General features: G+C 42.3%; 2 protein-coding genes across 3 annotated transcripts in view; one reads left to right on the forward strand and one right to left on the reverse strand.

Moving 5' to 3' along the window:
- On the reverse strand, window positions 1-11,740 carry TPRKB (TP53RK binding protein). 2 transcript variants are annotated; one of them, XM_060778414.2, is made up of 5 exons: window positions 11,662-11,740; window positions 8,029-8,208; window positions 3,622-3,744; window positions 1,274-1,450; window positions 1-350 (listed from the first exon to the last, which is right to left on the reverse strand). In XM_060778414.2, exons 1-5 carry the CDS (start codon window positions 11,707-11,709, stop codon window positions 264-266), a joined length of 615 nt encoding a protein of 204 aa, XP_060634397.2. In that variant the 5' UTR covers window positions 11,710-11,740; the 3' UTR covers window positions 1-263. The 2 variants fall into 2 exon arrangements, with proteins under 2 accessions (XP_060634397.2, XP_060634396.2); XM_060778413.2 differs by lacking the exon at window positions 11,662-11,740 and adding an exon at window positions 11,253-11,436.
- ALG10 (ALG10 alpha-1,2-glucosyltransferase) overlaps window positions 11,364-19,013 on the forward strand; it is a 22,216-nt gene continuing 14,566 nt past the window's right edge. Inside the window, exon 1 of the mRNA XM_060778412.2 lies at window positions 11,364-11,619. Within this exon, the coding sequence (XP_060634395.2) occupies window positions 11,455-11,619 (165 nt within the window). The 5' untranslated portion in view covers window positions 11,364-11,454. The remainder of the gene's footprint in view (window positions 11,620-19,013) is intronic.

Raw genomic sequence — 19,013 nt, forward strand, 5'->3', positions numbered from 1 at the left:
TTGACAAAGGAATTCTGGATTTTATTATTATATTTGCAGTATTTTAAATTGTGGGCCAGTTTGAATACAATGGCAACGTCATAATATACAAATAAAGTGAATAAAAACATTATTTAAAAGATCACGTCACCCCTGCAATAAAAATAATGTTGAATTCTGTTTCCAAATAAAATAAAGATTTTAGAGCACTGCCTCAAGCAAATAGAAATATGAAAAGAAACATTTGTTCATAAACAGTCTCGATTTTTTCCTGATGTATTTGTTCATGAAACATCTTTGGTTGCCATTCTACAAATGATGCCATCCAGTAGCGTTCCGGTTTTTTCTTCTTGTTGAGTAAGCTTGTACATCTGCAAGGGTAATATAATAGTGACTTCGAGGATAATATGATTCTGAGATTTAAAAAATGCCCAAAATGCCTTATAGGATGTATTGAGATATTTACTCCCTTACCACGTATAGTTTAACAAGTTAATTGTATTCAATATGGAGTAAGAAATAATTAGAAGACAGAAAAAACTTACTGTATATACTTGAGTTTAAGCTGAGTTTTCCAGCTCTTTTTTAAGGCTGAAAAAGTCGCCCTTGGCTTATACTCGAATCAAAGTTATTTATTACTCTACTATATTATTATTATTATTATTATTATTATTATTATTATTATTACATTTATTATTTTACTGTATTTATTGTTATTATTACATTTATTATTTCACTGTATTTATTATTGCCATTACTACATTTATTATTTTACTCTATTATTATTATTATTGCATTTTTATTTTATTTTATTATTATGGATACGTAAGCACATTTCCATTCAAGGTGGTTAGAATAATGCTTTAATCAGAATTGCACAGTCTTATCATAAATTACAGTTTATGTAAATATTCAAAAACATTCAACATATTGATGCCTCAATTAATGTAATTTTAATGGTATCTATTTTTATTTTGAAATTGACCAGTACCTGCTGCATTTTCCGCCCTCGGCTTACAATCAAGTCAATAAGTTTTACCAGTTTCTTGTGGTAAATTAGGTGCCCTGTCTTATATTCTGGTTGGCTTATACTCGAGTATATATGGTAAGCTAATTCATGTTTATGGATGAAATTCTTGCCTGGGAGTAAACCACACTGAATTTATTGAGCCATATCTCTGTTTAAGCATGTTTAGGATTCTGCTCATTCATCTACATAGTCAGTCATTTAAAAAAAAAATCAAAATGCTCCCTCTTCTCACTTCCACCCTCTCCCAGGAAAGCACAGACAAACCTTTTTAACCTTCTGTAGATCAGTTATTTTGGGGAGATCTGTTAGAGGAACCTGCCGACCTTCCACCTGACATGTTAGATCTTCCAGGTTCGCCGTTTTCTTTTCATCTTCAACCAGGACAATAAGGACGGCAGTGTCACTGTCTGAAATGCCAAACCTTTTGAAGGCATCTGAAATCTAACATAAAAGGACAAAATAGAATTCCATCGATCACATCTTAACAATACGAAACCATTTACAGATGTATTTCTCCCTTTCAGACGAATTTATTTTTTATTTATTTACTATATTTATTAGGCCTGGTCAATCCATGGTTCTAAAGTACTTACAAAACTAAAGTTCTGGTGATGAAAATTTCAGAACTCTGACAAAACTCTCAAAATTTCATTATAAATGGCAGTTCCTAATTGGTTCTATCATAAAAATCACCAATAATAATATAATTATTAAATTTTGTAATTTAGAAATAAAATAAAACCACCCAGTTATAATCACATATATTAGATATTCAGTAGTAGGTTGGAATAAGACCAAATATGCAGCTTGTACTTATCTTCAGTCTTGTGGGGATGAAGGCAGTTTAGTAACCAAGGTGGGGTTTGAAGCAAGCCTCAAAATGACGCAGAGAAAATATGTATTGTGTTGAGCAATATGTCAGTTGTCTCTTTTAGGGGAAAGGATATCTTAGGCTCCTCCGGCATTGCCGTATAACCCAGATTATCAAAGCAAATAATCCACATTATTTGGTACAAGTCTGCACATGCGAAGCAGGTGAACATAGCATTGAACAAAACATGCAGAATAATCACAGGATGTCGTAAACTTACACCTGTTGATAAACTCTACAAGCTAGATGGCATTGCCTCCCCCCCCCCCCCCGCTCCGACGTGTGATGGGAAGTTGCTGCTAACTGAGAGAGAAATAAGGTTGAACACTGGGAAAGCCATCCACTGCATGGCTATCAGCCTCCTCCCAGTAGCCTCCTTCCTTGAAATCAAGGAAAAAATTCATGAGAACTACCACTCCTCTTGGCATCCCCCCAGCAACAGCAAGGGTATCCCTCTGGGCAGCTAAACCAGGAAATCCCAACTGGATGCCCCCCACGAGGGTCTTCCTCCAGGGGCAAACCAAGAATAGGCAATTTGGAAGTCCCTGAACAGTCTCAGAAGTGGAGTGGGCAGATCAAAAGACAATCTGGCAAAATGGCACTACCTAAAAGAATCATCCACCTTGTGTGACTATGGAGCAGGACAGACAACTCTGCAGCTGTATGCTTGCCCGCAATGTCCTGCCTCATGTACAGAGGAAAAATTGTTTGAGGCTACAGACAATGCGATTGCTGTTGCCCGTTTTTGGTCAAAAGATATTTAGCCCCTTATATTTTTATCAGTTTTATACTAATTTATGCAATGCTTTTGACACAAAATAGATATATACATGAAATCCACATTATTTGCTTTGAACTGGATTATATGAGTTTACACTGCGCTATAATCCAGTTCAAAGCAGATAAACTGGATTGTATATGGCAGTGTAGACAGGGACTCTGATAAATCTTGTTTTGTTGAAAAAACTAATTTAAAACAAGTGAAGGGGGGTCTTTTAATCTCAAGGATTGTAGAGTAATTGAAAAAGTAAATTGGGGCATCATGGGTAAACCTTACAGCACTGCAGGACAGAATGGCTTCCTCTTTCTGTCACTTCATTCCTTTAAGTCTCTCTCACACAAGCATGAACAAAAAGAAAACCAAAGTATTTCCTAGCTTGGTGATTCAGGCTCCATTTACACTCCCATATAATGCAGTTTGAACTGCATTATATGGTCAGTGAAGACTCATATAATGCAGATTGAAATGGATTATATGAATCTACACTGCTATATAATCCAGTTCCATGCAGTTAATCTGCATTCAGAAACTGCATTACATGTCAGCATATATGGGGCCTCAAGAGAGCAAAAGTAATTCTGCAGTATTTGGGGAGCTTCATGATTTTAAGTGCTAAATGAAATTAGGCTGAGACCTCTTCTACACTGCCATATAAAATCCAGATTATTTTATTTGAACTGGATTATAGGCAGTATAGACTCATACAATCCAGTTCAAAGCAGATAATGTTTTGGTTTTATAATCTGGATTATCTGGCAGTGGCCTGAGGCTGGATCTCCACTGACCTATATCCCAGGGTTTGATCCCGGATTATCTGTTTTGAACTGGATTATATGAGTCTTCATTGCCAGATAATCTGGGATAAAATAATCTGGGATCAAATCCTGGGACAAAGGGTGGTGGTGTAGATCCAGCCTGAGTGTACAAGTTCACTGCCCCCAATTATAAGCAGAAACTTACATTATTGTTTGGAGAAAGGTTGAATATAATTTCTGCATTGAGTGTCCTAGTCTTCATTTTGCCAATCTTGTGCAGATGAACAGCTTTATTTGTTGCCACGAGTATCTGAAATGGGTCAACCACCTGCCACAGTAAAGAAAAGAAAATTTAGTTCTAAACAGTAGGTCTCAAAAGAGGCCAATTTTCTTCAGCCCAATCATGAGATATTGTTATCATGTTTTAGAAATAGTCAAGCATCGATGCTTTTCCTGTCAGATGATAGAATATGAGGATTTATTTATTTACAGTATTGATATTCCGCCCTTCTCATCCTACCGGAGAATCAGGGCGGATTACAATGTACATATATATGGCAAACATTCAATGCCATAGACACACAACATATATAGACAGACACACAGAGGCTGTTTAACATTCCAGCTTTTTCATGAGGGTATTCTGGCCACCAGGGGAGCTGTCGCTTCACTGTCCATTTGTGACACTGATGAAGTACTTCCTCATTTTTTGCATGCTTGCTGGAGATTTTTATGGCATCGTAAATTAGTCTCCCCGCATAAGCGGTACCTAAATTTCCTACTTGACGGATGCAAGTGTCTTTCGGGTTGCAAAGGTTGACAGCAAGCTATACAAATTGGTTGGAAACTCACTCCGACCCGGGCTGGCTTCGAACTCATGACCTTTTGGTCAGTAGTGATTTAATGCAGCGGACCCCCAGCCAGCTGTGCCACAGTCTTGGTGGATAAGGATGTGGACGGATTCTAGAGCGTATCCTAGTAAATCTATTCCATAGTGATTGATTTTATGAAGAAAATAAGTTCCTGGGCCTAAAGCTAGAATTAGAATAGTACCAAAAAATATTTACTCTAATAAAATACAAGGCCAAACGAGGAAGTCCCTATTCCTTTTAAGGGCTTTCTATCTCTCTCTTCTTTCTTCATGTCTCCCCATCCATTTTGGGAAACCTTAAAGTGTGCCAGAGGCCTTTATGACCTGCATTTCTTCCTTTCTTACTCACCTACTTAAACCAAACTCTGGAAATACTTGTCTTGAAAATATGCACATTTTCTCTCTTAATGATTTTTAGATAACATAACCATACTTTTCCTGAGAAATCTGTACCATTATTCATTTTTTAAAATTCTATTCTGCTTTCGTTTGGAGCACAATACCTTGCCTTTGCCTCAAAATACAGAATTTTAACTGGGTTGCTGATAGGCAATGTGATCTGCATACACACAGTATCCCAAACAAAACAGGAATAATAATCAACCATACATCCAGCTTATAAACATTTCATTCACTGTGAAATTTTTGCATTAAGCCATGATGGCGAACCTATGACACATGTGTCAACACTGACACGCATAGCCATTTTCGATGACACGCAGCCACATATAGCCGCATACAGAGAAGTATGGGGCCACATGCCGAGAAGGACGTTTCATCCTTGGCTTGGGTGCAGTAGCCAAGAATGAAACATTTTCTGTAGTGTAGTGTAGGCACTCTGTGCCTGAGGTCTGTAGGCCAAAACAACAGAACTCCAGTGCAGTGCGTCTAGTTGTGGGACTTCCGGTTAGGCTGTTAGGGGATCTTTGAACTCACTTCCAGTCGGCGGAGTAGGGAGAAGCAGAATGCCGCGGGAGACCCATCTATGTACTTTTGGGAGCCTTTATTCTCAGCATTAAATAATATCAAAACTAACAAAAGAAACAGATTGACAGATGAAGTTAGTAGTGCTTGCTTGGGCTTGAAGTGTACAAAATACCAACCTTCAATAGAAGTTTTAGCCAATGAAAATCAGCAACAAAAAAGTCACTAATAGGCAGGTTAGTTAAAGAATTCCCCCTCCCCCTCACTTATCTTAGTTCACAGCTCTCCACACAAGTTACATAATATCAAGACCAACAAAAGAAACCAGCTGACAGATGAACAAAGACATCACCAAGCAGGTAAGTTAAATAATTAGTTTTTGGTTTATTGAATGCAGTTATATATTATATTTATACTTTTTTGTTATTTAAACTATAAATATCACAGAATTATGTTTTTTCCCCTCGAAGTGACACTCCACCTGAGTAACCGCTTTGAGTCCCCCCCCCCCAGGGGTGAGAAAAGCGGTATATAAATACTGTAAATAAAATAATAATAATAATAATAATAATAATATGCTTAGTTATTTATTTATTTAGAACATTTGTATCCTGTCCTATTCTCGACCTCCGAAGAGGGACTCAGGGCGGCTTCCAAATATATAAAAACACCAATAAAATACACAATTACATAAAATGATAATAAATATACATTTAAAAACAGTTCACAACAACCCCAAGAAAGGTTTAAAACATCCTCCAAATCATTCCAAAAAATGCAGTCCATAAAATCTCATCTATGCCAATAAAAACTGTCTATTCTGTGAGTGCTTGCTCCCACAGCCAAGTCTTAAGTGTCTTGCGAAAAGTCAGGAGGGAGGGGGCAAATCTAACCTCTTTAGGGAGGGAGTTTCACAGCCGAGGAGCCACCATGGAGAAGACCCTGTCTCTCATCCCCACCAAACACAACTGTGATGGTGTTGGGACCAAGAGCAGGGCCTCTCCAGATGATCTTAAAGTCCTTGATGGTTCATAGAGACACTTTCAGACAGGTAAAGTGGGCCAGAGCCGTTTAGGGCTTTATAGCTCAAAACCAGCACTTTGAATTGTGCTTGCTTTTTTGGCGAATTTTGACACACCAAGCTCAAAAGGTTGCCCATCACTGAAAGCAATCTTAAATTAGAGTGTGTTGAAATGCAAAGAAAGATGAGAATATCAGATTGCATTTTATATATCTTTATTTGTGACCAAATCTGGCCTTTTAAAAAATGTTTGCTAATGTTTTTAGAAAATGGATGTGAACGAGAGGAACAACATTCTTATCTTGACTTTAAAAAGGGAGACCATTCCTGATAAATAATGCCCCTATAATGAACAAACAAACCAAGAAAGTTATCTAAACAGCATTTTATTGGGCACAGTAAATCACCTAAGAGCACTTCTCTAATTTAGAAAGATAGCTCGGTGAATTTTCATTGGGGAGATGCTTTTTGTTTTTGTCTGGATGATCTTGGAGCAGTCACTATATTTTAGCCCAGTTGATGAGGACTGACCACATATTAAAATACAAACTCCACATGAGCCACTTTGAATGGGTTGGAAAATAGCTTGGTTGGGCTTCAAGTGACAAAAAAAAATAGTTGTGGCAGTGGCAAACCTTGCTATTCCAAAGAAAAAAGGAGGGGCGAATGAGCTCAAATGTATGAAACAAACAAAAAGGAGGAAATATTCCTGTCTCGGGGTTGCTGTGAGTTTTCCGGGCTGTATGGCCATGTTCCAGAAGCTTTCTCTCCTGATGTTTCACCTACATCTATTATTTATTGTTGTTGAAACTTCAAATATGATGTCATATGACAGGTTTATTACTTATAAACACAATATAAGTAATAAACCTGTCATATGACATCATATTTGAAGTTGCAACAACAATAACATAATACTTTGTGTATCTTAGTAATAGATATCTGTGTTGTATATATCGTCACCTAGATCTATGGCAGGCATCCTCAGAGGTTGTGAGGTCTGTTGGAAACTAGGCAAATGATGTTTATATATCTGTGGAATGCCCAGGGTGGGAGAAAGAACTCTTACCTGTTTGAGGCAAATGTGAATGTTGCAATTGGCCAACTTGATTAGCATTGATTGGCCTTGCAGCTTCAAATATTGTCTGCTTCCTGCCTGGGGCATCCTTTGTTGGGAGGTGTTAGCTGGCCCTCATTGATTCTTGTCTGGAATTCCCTTGTATTTTTAGTGTTGTTCTTTATTTACTATCCTGATTTTTTAAAATACTGGTAGCCAGATTTTATTCATTTTCAAGTTTTCCTCCTTTCTCTTGGAATTTCCCACATGCTTGTGGATTTCAATGGCTTCTCTAAAATCAGGACAGTAAATAAAGAGCAATACTAAAAAAAACCCTGGGGAATTCCACACGTGAAACAATCAAGGCCAGCTAACATGTGGGTCAAACGTCAGGAGAGAATGCTTCTGGAACATGGCTACACAGCCTGGAAAACTCAAAGCAACCCGGTGAATCCAGCTATGAAAGCCTTTGACAACACAGATTTTTTACTGCTGAATCAAAGGCACGAAGAAAGAGGGAAATGACGTCCATCCAAAGAAATAAGGATTTCATGACGTAGATTTGCACCTTGTTACTAGAGATATCTATTGGTCATTTCCTAATTGTAGCTTGTAGACGCGAAGAGTTTATGTTCATTGCAGAATATAAGTTTAGTGACCTCACAATATCACTGCAAGTAATATAGGTCCTTTGCTATCGTTAGTCAACCTATTTACAGAAACTAGGATGTTCGCTCACCATTGCAGGGTTAATTAATGCTGCATCAATAGCACCTTCCATGGCTTTTTTTCTTAACGTAGCAGCATTCTTCACATCATTAAATAGGATGAGGGTAACACGGCAGTCAGGAAACAGTTCCAGTCGGTGGGTTAAACACTGCATCTTGCAACAGAACAGTAAACTTCTTTCGAGACAAACCTGGAATATATATAAACATTTCTAAGTTAGTGATGGGCATGGTTGATATTTTATATTTTCCACTTAGGACAGTAGTTTTACTTAGTGAAGGTTAGAGGTACCTTCCATGGAAATGTTTTGAAAAGAATCAAACTGAATATGAACTTTAAAGCCTTGTCCGGTTAATTTAGCCCATATCAAGAAATAGAAAAAAATGATGTTATGCGGGGCAGTTTATGTACCAGATTTATTCTGGCACAAGCAGAATGGTCTTGTAACCATCTGATATTTTCTGAAAAGGCACAATGTGAAAGTGTGAAACATGCAACAACTTTGGCATTCCATCTCATGTAGGTTCACAACTATAATTCTGGTAGCTATAATGAACTTAAAACGAAAAATAGTACATGTCTCTTGTGCTTTGCAGTTGAGAAAAAACCACAGAGCATTACATTAATCTCCCATGATGTCAAATGTGACTCAATATTCTTCAACAAAGACTTAACATATACAGGCAGTCCCCAAGATTGGTTCCGTAGGTTTGTTTTTAAGTTTGATTTGTATGTAAGTCAGAACAGGTACATTTTTAAGTGTAACTCCAGCCAAGAATATATAATTTTGATCTTTGGGTGGCATAGGTAATGGTTAACACCCCTGTGGAGTTTGTTTTGCTGTCTGTGCTCCCGTTCAGAAGATTTCATCTCAATTCCTGTCCCTGTACTACTTCCCGGCAGATGTCAGGTGGTACAATACCAGCTAAATAGTATAATTTGTCCAGTAGTGTAGGGCGTAGACATCCTGTGATAATACAACATGTCTCATTAGGAGCCACATTCACTGTTTTAATGTGGTGTGATGTATTCCACACTGGGCATGCCTACTCAGCAGCAAGGTAGCAAAGCCCAAGGGCAGATGTCTTCACTATATCTAGTTGTGATCCCCAGGTTGTGCCAGTCAGCTGTCATGTGATATTATTTCTAGCACCCACTTTTTGCTAGATAATCAAGCAGTGCTTCTTGTAAATCAGAGCATAGTCCAGGATAACTCCCAGGTATTTTGGTGTGCTGCAATGCTCCAGTGGAATTTCTTCCCAGGTAATCCTCAAAGCTTGAGATACTTGTCTGTTCTTAAGATGAAAAGCACATGTCTGTGTTTTAGAAGGACCACTATGTAAATATCTATATAAATAAAAATGTAATGTTCGTTTGTGGGATTTTATTTTTTGTGTCAGGGCAGCCAGTCAATTATATTACATTTCTAACAGAACAAAGCAAACAAACAGAGAAAATACAAAATGTGTGAGTTTGGTAGTTGATTAAATGTCCTTTGACCAGTATCTGGCTACTTGGAGTGCTTCTGGTGTTGCTGCAAGAAGGTCCTCCATTGTGCATGTGGCGGGGCTCAGGTTGCATTGCAGCAGGTGGTCTGTGGTTTGCTCCTCTCCGCACTCGCATGTCGAGGATTCCACTTTGTAGCCCCATTTCTGAAGGTTGGCTCTGCATCTCGTGGTGCCAGAGCGCAGTCTGTTCAGTGCCTTCCAAGTCGCCCAGTCCTCTGTGTGCCCAGGGGGGAGTCTCTCATTTGGTATCAGCCATTGGTTGAGGTTCTGGATTTGAGCCTGCCACTTTTGGACTCTTGCTTGCTGAGGCGTTCCAGCGAGTGTCTCTGTAGATCTTAGAAAACTATGTCTGGATTTAAGTCGTTGACGTGCTGGCTGATACCCAAACGGGATGTCTCTGCCTTGGTCCTTTCACTATTGGCTGCAACTTCCCGGCGGATGTTAGGTGGTGCGATACTGGCTAGGCAGTGTAATTTCTCCAGTGGTGCAGGGCGCAGACACCCCGTGATAAATCGGCATGTCTCATTAAGAGCCACATCCACTGTTTTAGTGTGGTGAGATGTGTTCCACACTGGGCATGCATACTCAGCAGCGGAGTAGCACAGATTAACTGGGCTCTACAGGCCAATGGATACTCCACCTCAGACATCAGAAGAGCTGCAAAACCGAGAACAAACCACGAGAGTAAAGATGAAGATCCAGAGGAAAAGTGTTTTTGCCATACATCAAGGGAACCACTGACCGCATAGGGAAACTGATGAGGAAACACAACATACAAACCACTTAAAGAACCCACCAAGAAAATCCAACAAATGCTACGTTCAGCAAAGGACAAGAGGGATCCACTCACCTCTGCAGGAGTCTACCGTGTACCATGCAGCTGTGGACAAGTCAACATAGGGACCACCAAACGCAGCATTGCCCAGACACGCATCAAGGAACGTGAAAGGCACTGCAAACTACTCCAACCAGAGAAATCAGCCATAGCAGAGCACCTGATGAACCAACCTGGACACAGCATATTATTTGAGAACACAGAAGTGCTGGACCACTCTCACAACCACCATGTCAGACTACACAGAGAAGCCATTGAAATCCACAAGCATGTGGACAATTTCAACAGAAAGGAAGAAACCATGAAAATGAACAAAATCTGGCTACCAGTATTAAAAAACTCAAAAATTACAGCAGCAAAACAACAGAGGGGAAACAAACAGGCACATGAAATCACTCTCAACAAAAGATTCCCCCCAGGCGCTTCCAAGCCATTGAATGCAAATCAAGGTGATCAGCTGAAACATTCACATCTAGGCCCAGCAGACAAAAGTCCTTTGCCTCACCCTGGTCATTCCACAGATATATAAACCCATTTTTCCTACTTCCAACAGACCTCACTACCTCTGAGGATGCTTGCCATAGATGCAGGCGAAACGTCAGGAGAAAAAAAATTGCCTCCAGAACATGGCCATATAGCCCGGAAAAACCTACAACAACCCATGGATTCCGGCCATGAAAGCCTTCGACAATGCATATTATTATATTACAATGTTATAATATATAATCAAAAATATCTGCTTTGACTGGGTTATCTGATTCCACGCTGCCATATAACCCAGCTCAACGTGGATTTGATACAGCTGTGTGAAAGGAAGAGGGCCAAAGAGGGCAGGCGCCTCCCCAAACTACAACTCCCAGGATCCCAGAGCCTGGGCAGTCTCCAACCTACCGCGTTTAGATGTCTCTCTCTCCAGGAAAGCAGCCTATATTGAGGGGAGGGGGGTGAAGGCCTTCTTGGGCCCCGATTCTACAGGCCTGGGAGGGAGGGCGGGAAGGAAGGGGTGGGGAGCCGAGCGGCGTCGGGCTCCACCTTCCGCCACAGAGCGCAGGAGAGAAGAGAAGCGCGGGCCTCTTTCCTCTGCGGCTGGAGGATGGAGCGCTCGGAGGCCTACTGCTTCTCGGCGGCCTTCAGCGGCGCCTTCCTGGCCTCCTGCTTGCTCTTCTCGGCCCTCAGCCGCCAGCAGCGCGCGCCCTACATGGACGAGGCCTTCCACGTCGCCCAGGCCCGGGCCTACTGCGAGGGGCGCTTCCAGCAGGTAGGAAGGGAAAGACGGAGGGAGGAAAGAGGCCTAGCTCACCCTCAGCCGCCTCCTCGCGTGCCCTCGCCTGCCTAGGCTAGGAGTCATTTCGTGACCTCTCCTAAGCCAGGCTTGGGCCCTCCAGGTATTTTGGACTTCAACTCCCACAATTCCTAACAGCCTACCGGCTGTTAGGAATTGTGGGAGTTGAAGTCCAAAATACCTGGAGGGCCCAAGCTCGCCCATGCCTGGCTTATAAGACTTTTTGTTAATCAAGACAGGTTCTGTAGGGTTGTTCTAAAGTTGAATTTGTTTGTAAGTCGGAACAGGTACATTTAAAAGTGTAACTCCAGCCAGATAGATGATAGGTACAGAGCAGGCACGAGCAAACTTCGGCCCTCTGGGCCTTTTGGACTTTTACTGAAATGAAAAATGGGTTCCCTTAAAACTGTGGAGACCAAAATCCACTGATTGTGGTAATGCAAAAGTATCTAAATTAACTCAATGTATATATCACAAATACACATATCAACAAAACACAGAGCTGCCACATTCACATTAAGCAGAAACAATTGGTTCTTCTCTTCAAGTATGAAACAAAATATGTGAGTAAGAATAGTCCTTGAATGACCATAAATGTCCTATTTATTGCACACGAGTAGACTCCAGTAGTCACAATAGGTGTCCTATTCCCTTCGTTACACACAAATCGACACCAACCTGCAACCAGTTTTGACTCACAAGAGCCTTTGTCAGGCGGTTGGGTTCATTTATTGAAAAAGGCTCATCTATCAAAAGAAGAGGAGCCCCTGGTGGCGCAGTGGGTTAAAGCACTGAGCTGCTGAGCTTGTTGATCGAAAGGTCGCAGGTTCGATTCCTGGGAGCGGCGTGAGCTTCCGCTGTCAGCCCTAGCTTCTGCCAACCTAGCAGTTAGAAAACATGCAAATGTGAATAGATCAATAGGTACCGCTCCGGCGGGAAGGTAACGGCGCTCCATGCAGTCATGCTGGCCACATGACCTTGAAGGTGTCTACGGACAACGCTGGCTCTTCGGCTTAGAAATGGAGATGAGCCCCACACCCCAGAGTCAGACATGTCTGGACTTAATGTCAGGGGACTACCTTTATCTTTACTATCAAAAGAAGGGCTCAATTTTTGAGGTAAGTGGTTCACCAACAATGTTCTCGAGAGATGGATCAGCTAGTCTTTGTTGGTCAGTATACTCTGCAAAGCGTTTTATTCTGTAGCGAGTATAGGTTTCCTTTTGAACTTCTACTCTTCTACCAAAGAGCAAACAACAGACCACCTACTACAATGCAACCAGAGTCCTGTGACATGCACAATGGAGGGCCTTCATACGGCGACACCAGAAGCACTCTAAGTGACCAGCTTCTAGTCAAAAGAAATTTGGCATACCAATTTTGTCAAACAAGAGTGAGCCGAAGATCCAGTTATTCTTGTTGCTTGAAGAAGTTCAGGCCCTCAGCTTGTCCTGAAACCCCACCCCATAATTCCCCCTTATCAGATGTGAATACATTGCCTCCAGTACAGGTAGAGTGATGTCTTTTTCTTTTATAATCTTACATGCCACCAATGTAACATATTTAGGCGATCCCTCGTTGGCCGGATAGGATAGTCCTCCAGGATCAGTATTCTGGTGGGTCCGTAGGTGACTGTGGAGCCCTATTCTTGATCTGCATCTTCTCCTGCAGTGAGGGCATTGGTTTCCAGGTGGAAGGTGGTCCCGGTTGGGATTGGCTTGACGCGCCTTCCACTTGGCACATTTCTCTCTTTCGCCCTCCATTCGTGCCTCTTCAAATTTTGCAGCACTGCTGGTCACAGCTGACCTCCAGCTGGAGTGCTCAAGGGCCATAAACTCTATGTCAGAGTTTTTAAGGTTGGCTTTGAGCCCATCTTTAAATCTCTTTTCCTGTCCACCAACATTCTGTTTTTCGTTCTTGAGTTCGGAGTAGAGCAACTGCTTTGGGAGACAGTGGTCGGGCATCTGGACAACGTGGCCGGTCCAGCGGAGTTGATGGCGGAGTACCATCGCTTCAGTGCTGGTGGTCTTTGCTTCTTCCAGCACGCTGACGTCTTCCCAAGAGATTTGCAGGATTTTATGGAGGTAGCACTGATGGAATCGTTCCATGCGTTGCATGTGACGTCTGTAGATAGTCCATGTTTTGCAGGCATATAGCAGGGTTGGGAGGACAATAGCTTTATAAACAAGCTCCTTGGTATCCCTACGGATGTCCCGGTCCTCAAACACTCTTTGCTTCATTCGGAAAAATGCTGCACTCGCAGAGCTCAGGCGGTGTTGTATTTTGGTGTCGATGTTGACTTTGGTGGAGAGATGGCTGCCAAGGTACCGGAAATGGTCAACGTTTTCTAATGTTATACCATTAAGCTGTATCTACATTAAGCTGTACCTGTGTAACATACCTTTAAGCTCAATCCACAGTGAAATTGCAGTTTCCACTGCATTACAGTGATCTTATTAGCCCAACCTGAAGGATTCCAATTCTAATCTCTTTAAACCAATGCCTCTCAACCTTTCATCCTCAAGATGTTTTGGACTTCATCTTCCAGAAGCTGTACTCATGGGCCATGTTGGTGGAGGCATCTGGGAATTGAAGTAGAAAACAGCTGGAGAATTAATGGTTGAGGTCTCCTGTTCTAAAGTATCCATTTCCCTGTTTCCCTTTTTCCTTATCCACTCTATTTATTGGCTGTCATATGGCAGGGTCTGGACACATCAAAGGAAAAGCACATTAACAGTGTAGTCCTTTGCATTTTTATTTTGTAGTAAACCTCATTGAGTACACTGGGACTTATTCTCGAATACATGATTGTGAGATTGTAATGCAAGATCAGAATCTTCTCCACTCAGAGTAAGTCCCTCTGAAACAATATAATGTATATCGGATCCAGTATGAGTCATTGAGAAAAAAATCCTCATTTCAATAATAATTTGTTAGCAAAGAAGCATATGCATCTCCAAATGTCAAAGAGAATGTGGGCTATATACCATACTTCTTTTAAAAGGAACATGACATTTCACGGAAAACTCATTTTGAACTATCGTTCCCATCCCAAAAGGGTATGCAGCTGTTTTAACTGAGTAAGAGTGGCAACTGCCCTAGCTTCCCTAACTTCCCTTCTCTCTTGTTAGCAGGTTGTTGAATGTGGAGGAACAGAACAGTAATAGAGATGAGGAGAAATCAAAGAGATTAACTGCAGCTCACCCCAAATAACTTCATACAAGACAATTATTAAACTGGGAGTTACTTAAAAATACCAGTACACATCACTCTTCTAAAAGACTGCAAACATTTCCCTTCCATATGAACTGACTAGCCATCCCCTGCCACACGTTGCTGTGACCCCGTCTGTTGATCTGGAAAATAAAGTAATGAGAAAGTGTTGATTTCTAATATATATAATGTCTTTATGCTTGTGGGTAAACAGTATTTCTTGCTGTTTCTTTGTCAGTGTTGATGTGGAGATTGCCTGGTTTGCCCACTCTGGAACAAGCAACATATAATTGTTCTTCTTTAGGGGTCCCTTTCAAATCTATGATACTATATCTCTCTCTGTCTGTGAATCATCTATATCTAAGGCTGGGTGGCTCTTTGACAGGAGGGCTTTGATTACGTTTTCTTGCCCTGGTGAAGGGAGTTGGACTGGATGGCTTTAAGCATTTTCTGTTGGTCATGGGGGTTCTGTGTGGGAAGTTTGCCCCAATTTTGTCATTTGTGAGGTTCAGAATGCTCTTTGATTGTCGGTGAACTATAAATCCCAACAACTGCAACTCCCAAATGTCAAGGTCTATTTCCCCCAAACTCCATCTGTGTTCATATTTGGGCATTTGGAATATTCGTGCCAAGTTTGGTCCTGATCCATCATTGTTTGAGTCCACAGTGCTCTCTGGATGTAGGCAAACTACAACTCCCAAACTCAAGGTCAATGCCCACCAAACCCTTCTAGTGTTTTCTGTTAGTCATTAGAGTCCTGTATGCCACGTTTGGTTCAATTCTATCATTGGTGAAGTCCAGAATGCTCGTTGATTGTAATTTAACTATAAATCCCAGTAACTAAACTCCCAAATGACAAAATCAAATTTTTTTGAGTGATGGTCACTCCTTAGGTTAGTAGGTATCTTGTGGCCAAATTTGGCGGCAATTCATCCAGTGGTTTTTGAGTTATGCTAATCCCACAAACGAACATTAAATTTTTATTTATATAGACTAGCCGTACCCTGCCACACGTTGCTGTGGCCCAGTCTGTGTATATGTGCTTTGTGTGTATTTTTTTTTTTGCTTTTTAAGTCATTTCCTCTGTGTTTTTCAGTATGTTTATGGGTGATGGTCATTCGTTGGCCTGATAGGTGTCTTGTGTCCAAATTTAGTGTCAATTTAGTGTCAACCCGAACATTACATTTTTATTTATATAGATGGATGAGTTGGGCATTCTGAAAGGATCCTTGCTACTTATGGAACTAAACAAAGAAACTACCCTCTCCATCCCATCCCAATCCCCATTTCCATGACACTCCTCTTTTTTTCAATTGTTTTCTTCTATGACTTGGCCTTCAGAAAAAAATCTCTTCCCTCTCTACTGTGTTTCCAAAGAGATACATAGATTAGCCTCCCTAACAACAAAGTCATGGTATGCATTTCCTCCAGTTCTGATGTTTCTTCTCCTGAAGCTGCAGATCTTTTGTTGAGTGTGACAAGATTACCCACTAAACAAATTCTAGCAATCTAATTCACTAAATTGTATTTCTAATCTCATTGTAATCTGAGGAATCTAGTCAGTTGGGTTAAACTCTAGAAAAACCTTGCTAAGCAATCACAAGTTAATTGGAAAATTCATTCCAAATCGTGAAGGAACTTGACATTCAGATGCAGCATTATTAAAAGCGAAGGGAAATTTGACTGGGGGACCCCAAATCCTCTGGTTGAGACAAGGACCGGAGGAAGAGGGAACTCTCAGATAAAGCAGTTTATTCTAGAGATGTGATGTTACATAAGAAAACTGAAAAGACTGGGGAAAATATTTTTCCCATTTACCCCCTGAAGCCATTGATCCTGGAAAAAAAATGGATTATGGGATAATTACTTTTTGAATGATGAATAAATATTTAAGACAGTGTATTTATATTTACTTCCCTCATACTATTTCTGAAAGCTATGTAGATTTATTTATTTATTTATTTACCATACTGGTATCCCGCCTTTCTCAACCCCGAAGGGGACTCGAGGCAGTTTTACAAAGGCAATAATTCAGTGCCGCATGTTGACATACATCAATGGATAAACAAAACATTAAAACCATCCAATTAAAACATAACATTTAAACAGCACATTAAAAATCACATAGTCCAGGTCATATTCCAAGGCCAGTCTGGGTCATCATTAAAATTCATTTATAATCTCTTATTACCTTGCTCCCATTATTGATCAAAAGCCTGACCCCAGAGTCAAGTTTTTAGTTTTATTCGGAAGGTCAGGAGGGAGGGGGCCAATCTAATTTCACTGCGGAGGGAGTTCCACAGACAAGGGGCCACCACTGAGAAAGCCCTGTCTCTCGTCCACACCAGTTGTGCTTCTGAGGGGGGTGGGACTGAGAGCAGGGCCTCCCCTGATGATCTTAACCTCCGAGGTGGATCATATTTATTTATTTATTTATTTATTTCATTTATTGACCGCCCCTCTCAGCCCGAAGGCGACTCGGGGCGGTGAACAACAACAAAGAAGACAGTGTACAGTGAGCCGTGACGATACAAACCAGACAAATACCACATAACATATACTTATATTAAAAATCCGCTTCGTCAGGTCCTGGGGTCATAGCCAAAATTCGTAGTCCTAGTTCATTCCATTGTCATTCAAATACACTCAGTTGAAGGCCTGCTCGAAGAGCCATGTTTTCAGGCCCCTACGAAAGGCCATCAAGGAGGGTGCCTGTCTAACTTCAGCAGGGAGGGTGTTCCACAGCCGGGGGGCCACCACCGAGAAGGCCCGCTCCCTCGTCCCCGCCAGACATGCCTGTGAGGCAGGCGGGACCGAGAGAAGGGCCTCCCCGGATGATCTCAAGGCCCTCGTGGGCTCGTAGGCCGAGATGCGGTCTGCAAGGTATTTTGGGCCGGAACCGTTTAGGGCTTTGTAGGATAACACCAGCACCTTAAATTGGGCCCGGTAGCAGATCGGCAGCCAGTGGAGCTGGGACAGCAGGGGCGTTGTATGCTCTCTGCGTCCAGCTCCCGTTAACAACATGGCTGCCGCGCGCTGGACTAGCTGGAGCTTCCGGACCGTCTTCAAGGGCAGCCCCACGTAGAGAGCATTGCAGTAGTCGAGGCGGGATGTGACCAAAGCGTGTACCACCGTGGCCAAGTCAGACTTCCCAAGATACGGGCGCAGCTGGCGCACGAGCCTAAGCTGTGCAAATGCTCCCCTGGTCACCGCTGAAACCTGGGGCTCCAGGCTCAGCGATGAGTCCAGGGTCACACCCAAGCTGCGAACCTGCGCCTTCAAGGGGAGTGCGACCCCGTCCAGCACAGGCTGTAACCCTATACCCTGTTCGGCCTTGCGACTGACCAGGAGTACCTCTGTCTTGTCTGGATTTAATTTCAGTTTGTTCGCCCTCATCCAGACCATTACAGCGGCCAGGCACCGGTTCAGGACTTCGACGGCCTCCTTAGTAGCAGGTGGGAAGGAGTGACAGAGTTGGACGTCATCTGCGTACAGGTGACACCGCACCCCGAAACTCCGGATGATCTCACCCAGCGGCTTCATGTAGATGTTAAACAGCAAGGGGGACAAGATGGAACCCTGAGGAACGCCACAGGTCAACGGCTGCGGCGTTGAGCAGGAGTCCCCCAGTAACACCTTCTGAGTACGACCCTCCAGAAATGACCGGAGCCACTGCAGGGCAGTGCCCCCAAGGCCCATCTCTGCAAGGCGCCCCAGAAGAATACCGTGGTCGACGGTATCGAAGGCCGCTGAGAGGTCCAGGAGCACCAACAGGGACACACTCCCCCTGTCTAGCTCCCGGCGCAGATCATCCACTAAGGCGACCAAGACCGTCTCGGTACCATGTCCCGGTCTGAAACCAGACTGTGCCGGATCCAGATAATCCGTGTCTCTCAAGAATACCTGGAGTTGTGAGGCCACCACGCTTTCCATGACTTTGCCCAAGAAGGGAAGATTGGAAACAGGCCGAAAGTTGTCCAATTTAGTGGGGTCAAGTGATGGTTTCTTCAACAGCGGCTTTATAACAGCCTGTTTTAGGCTCACTGGAATCTTGCCTTCCCGAAGGGAGGCATTAACCACCACCGTTACCCACTCGGCCAATCCCCCTCTGGCCTCCTTAAGAAGCCAGGATGGGCAGGGGTCTAGGATGGACGTGGT

The sequence above is a fragment of the Anolis sagrei genome, chromosome 5 (genome assembly GCF_037176765.1).
Source record: "Anolis sagrei isolate rAnoSag1 chromosome 5, rAnoSag1.mat, whole genome shotgun sequence".
Taxonomy (NCBI): Eukaryota; Metazoa; Chordata; class Lepidosauria; order Squamata; family Dactyloidae; genus Anolis; species Anolis sagrei.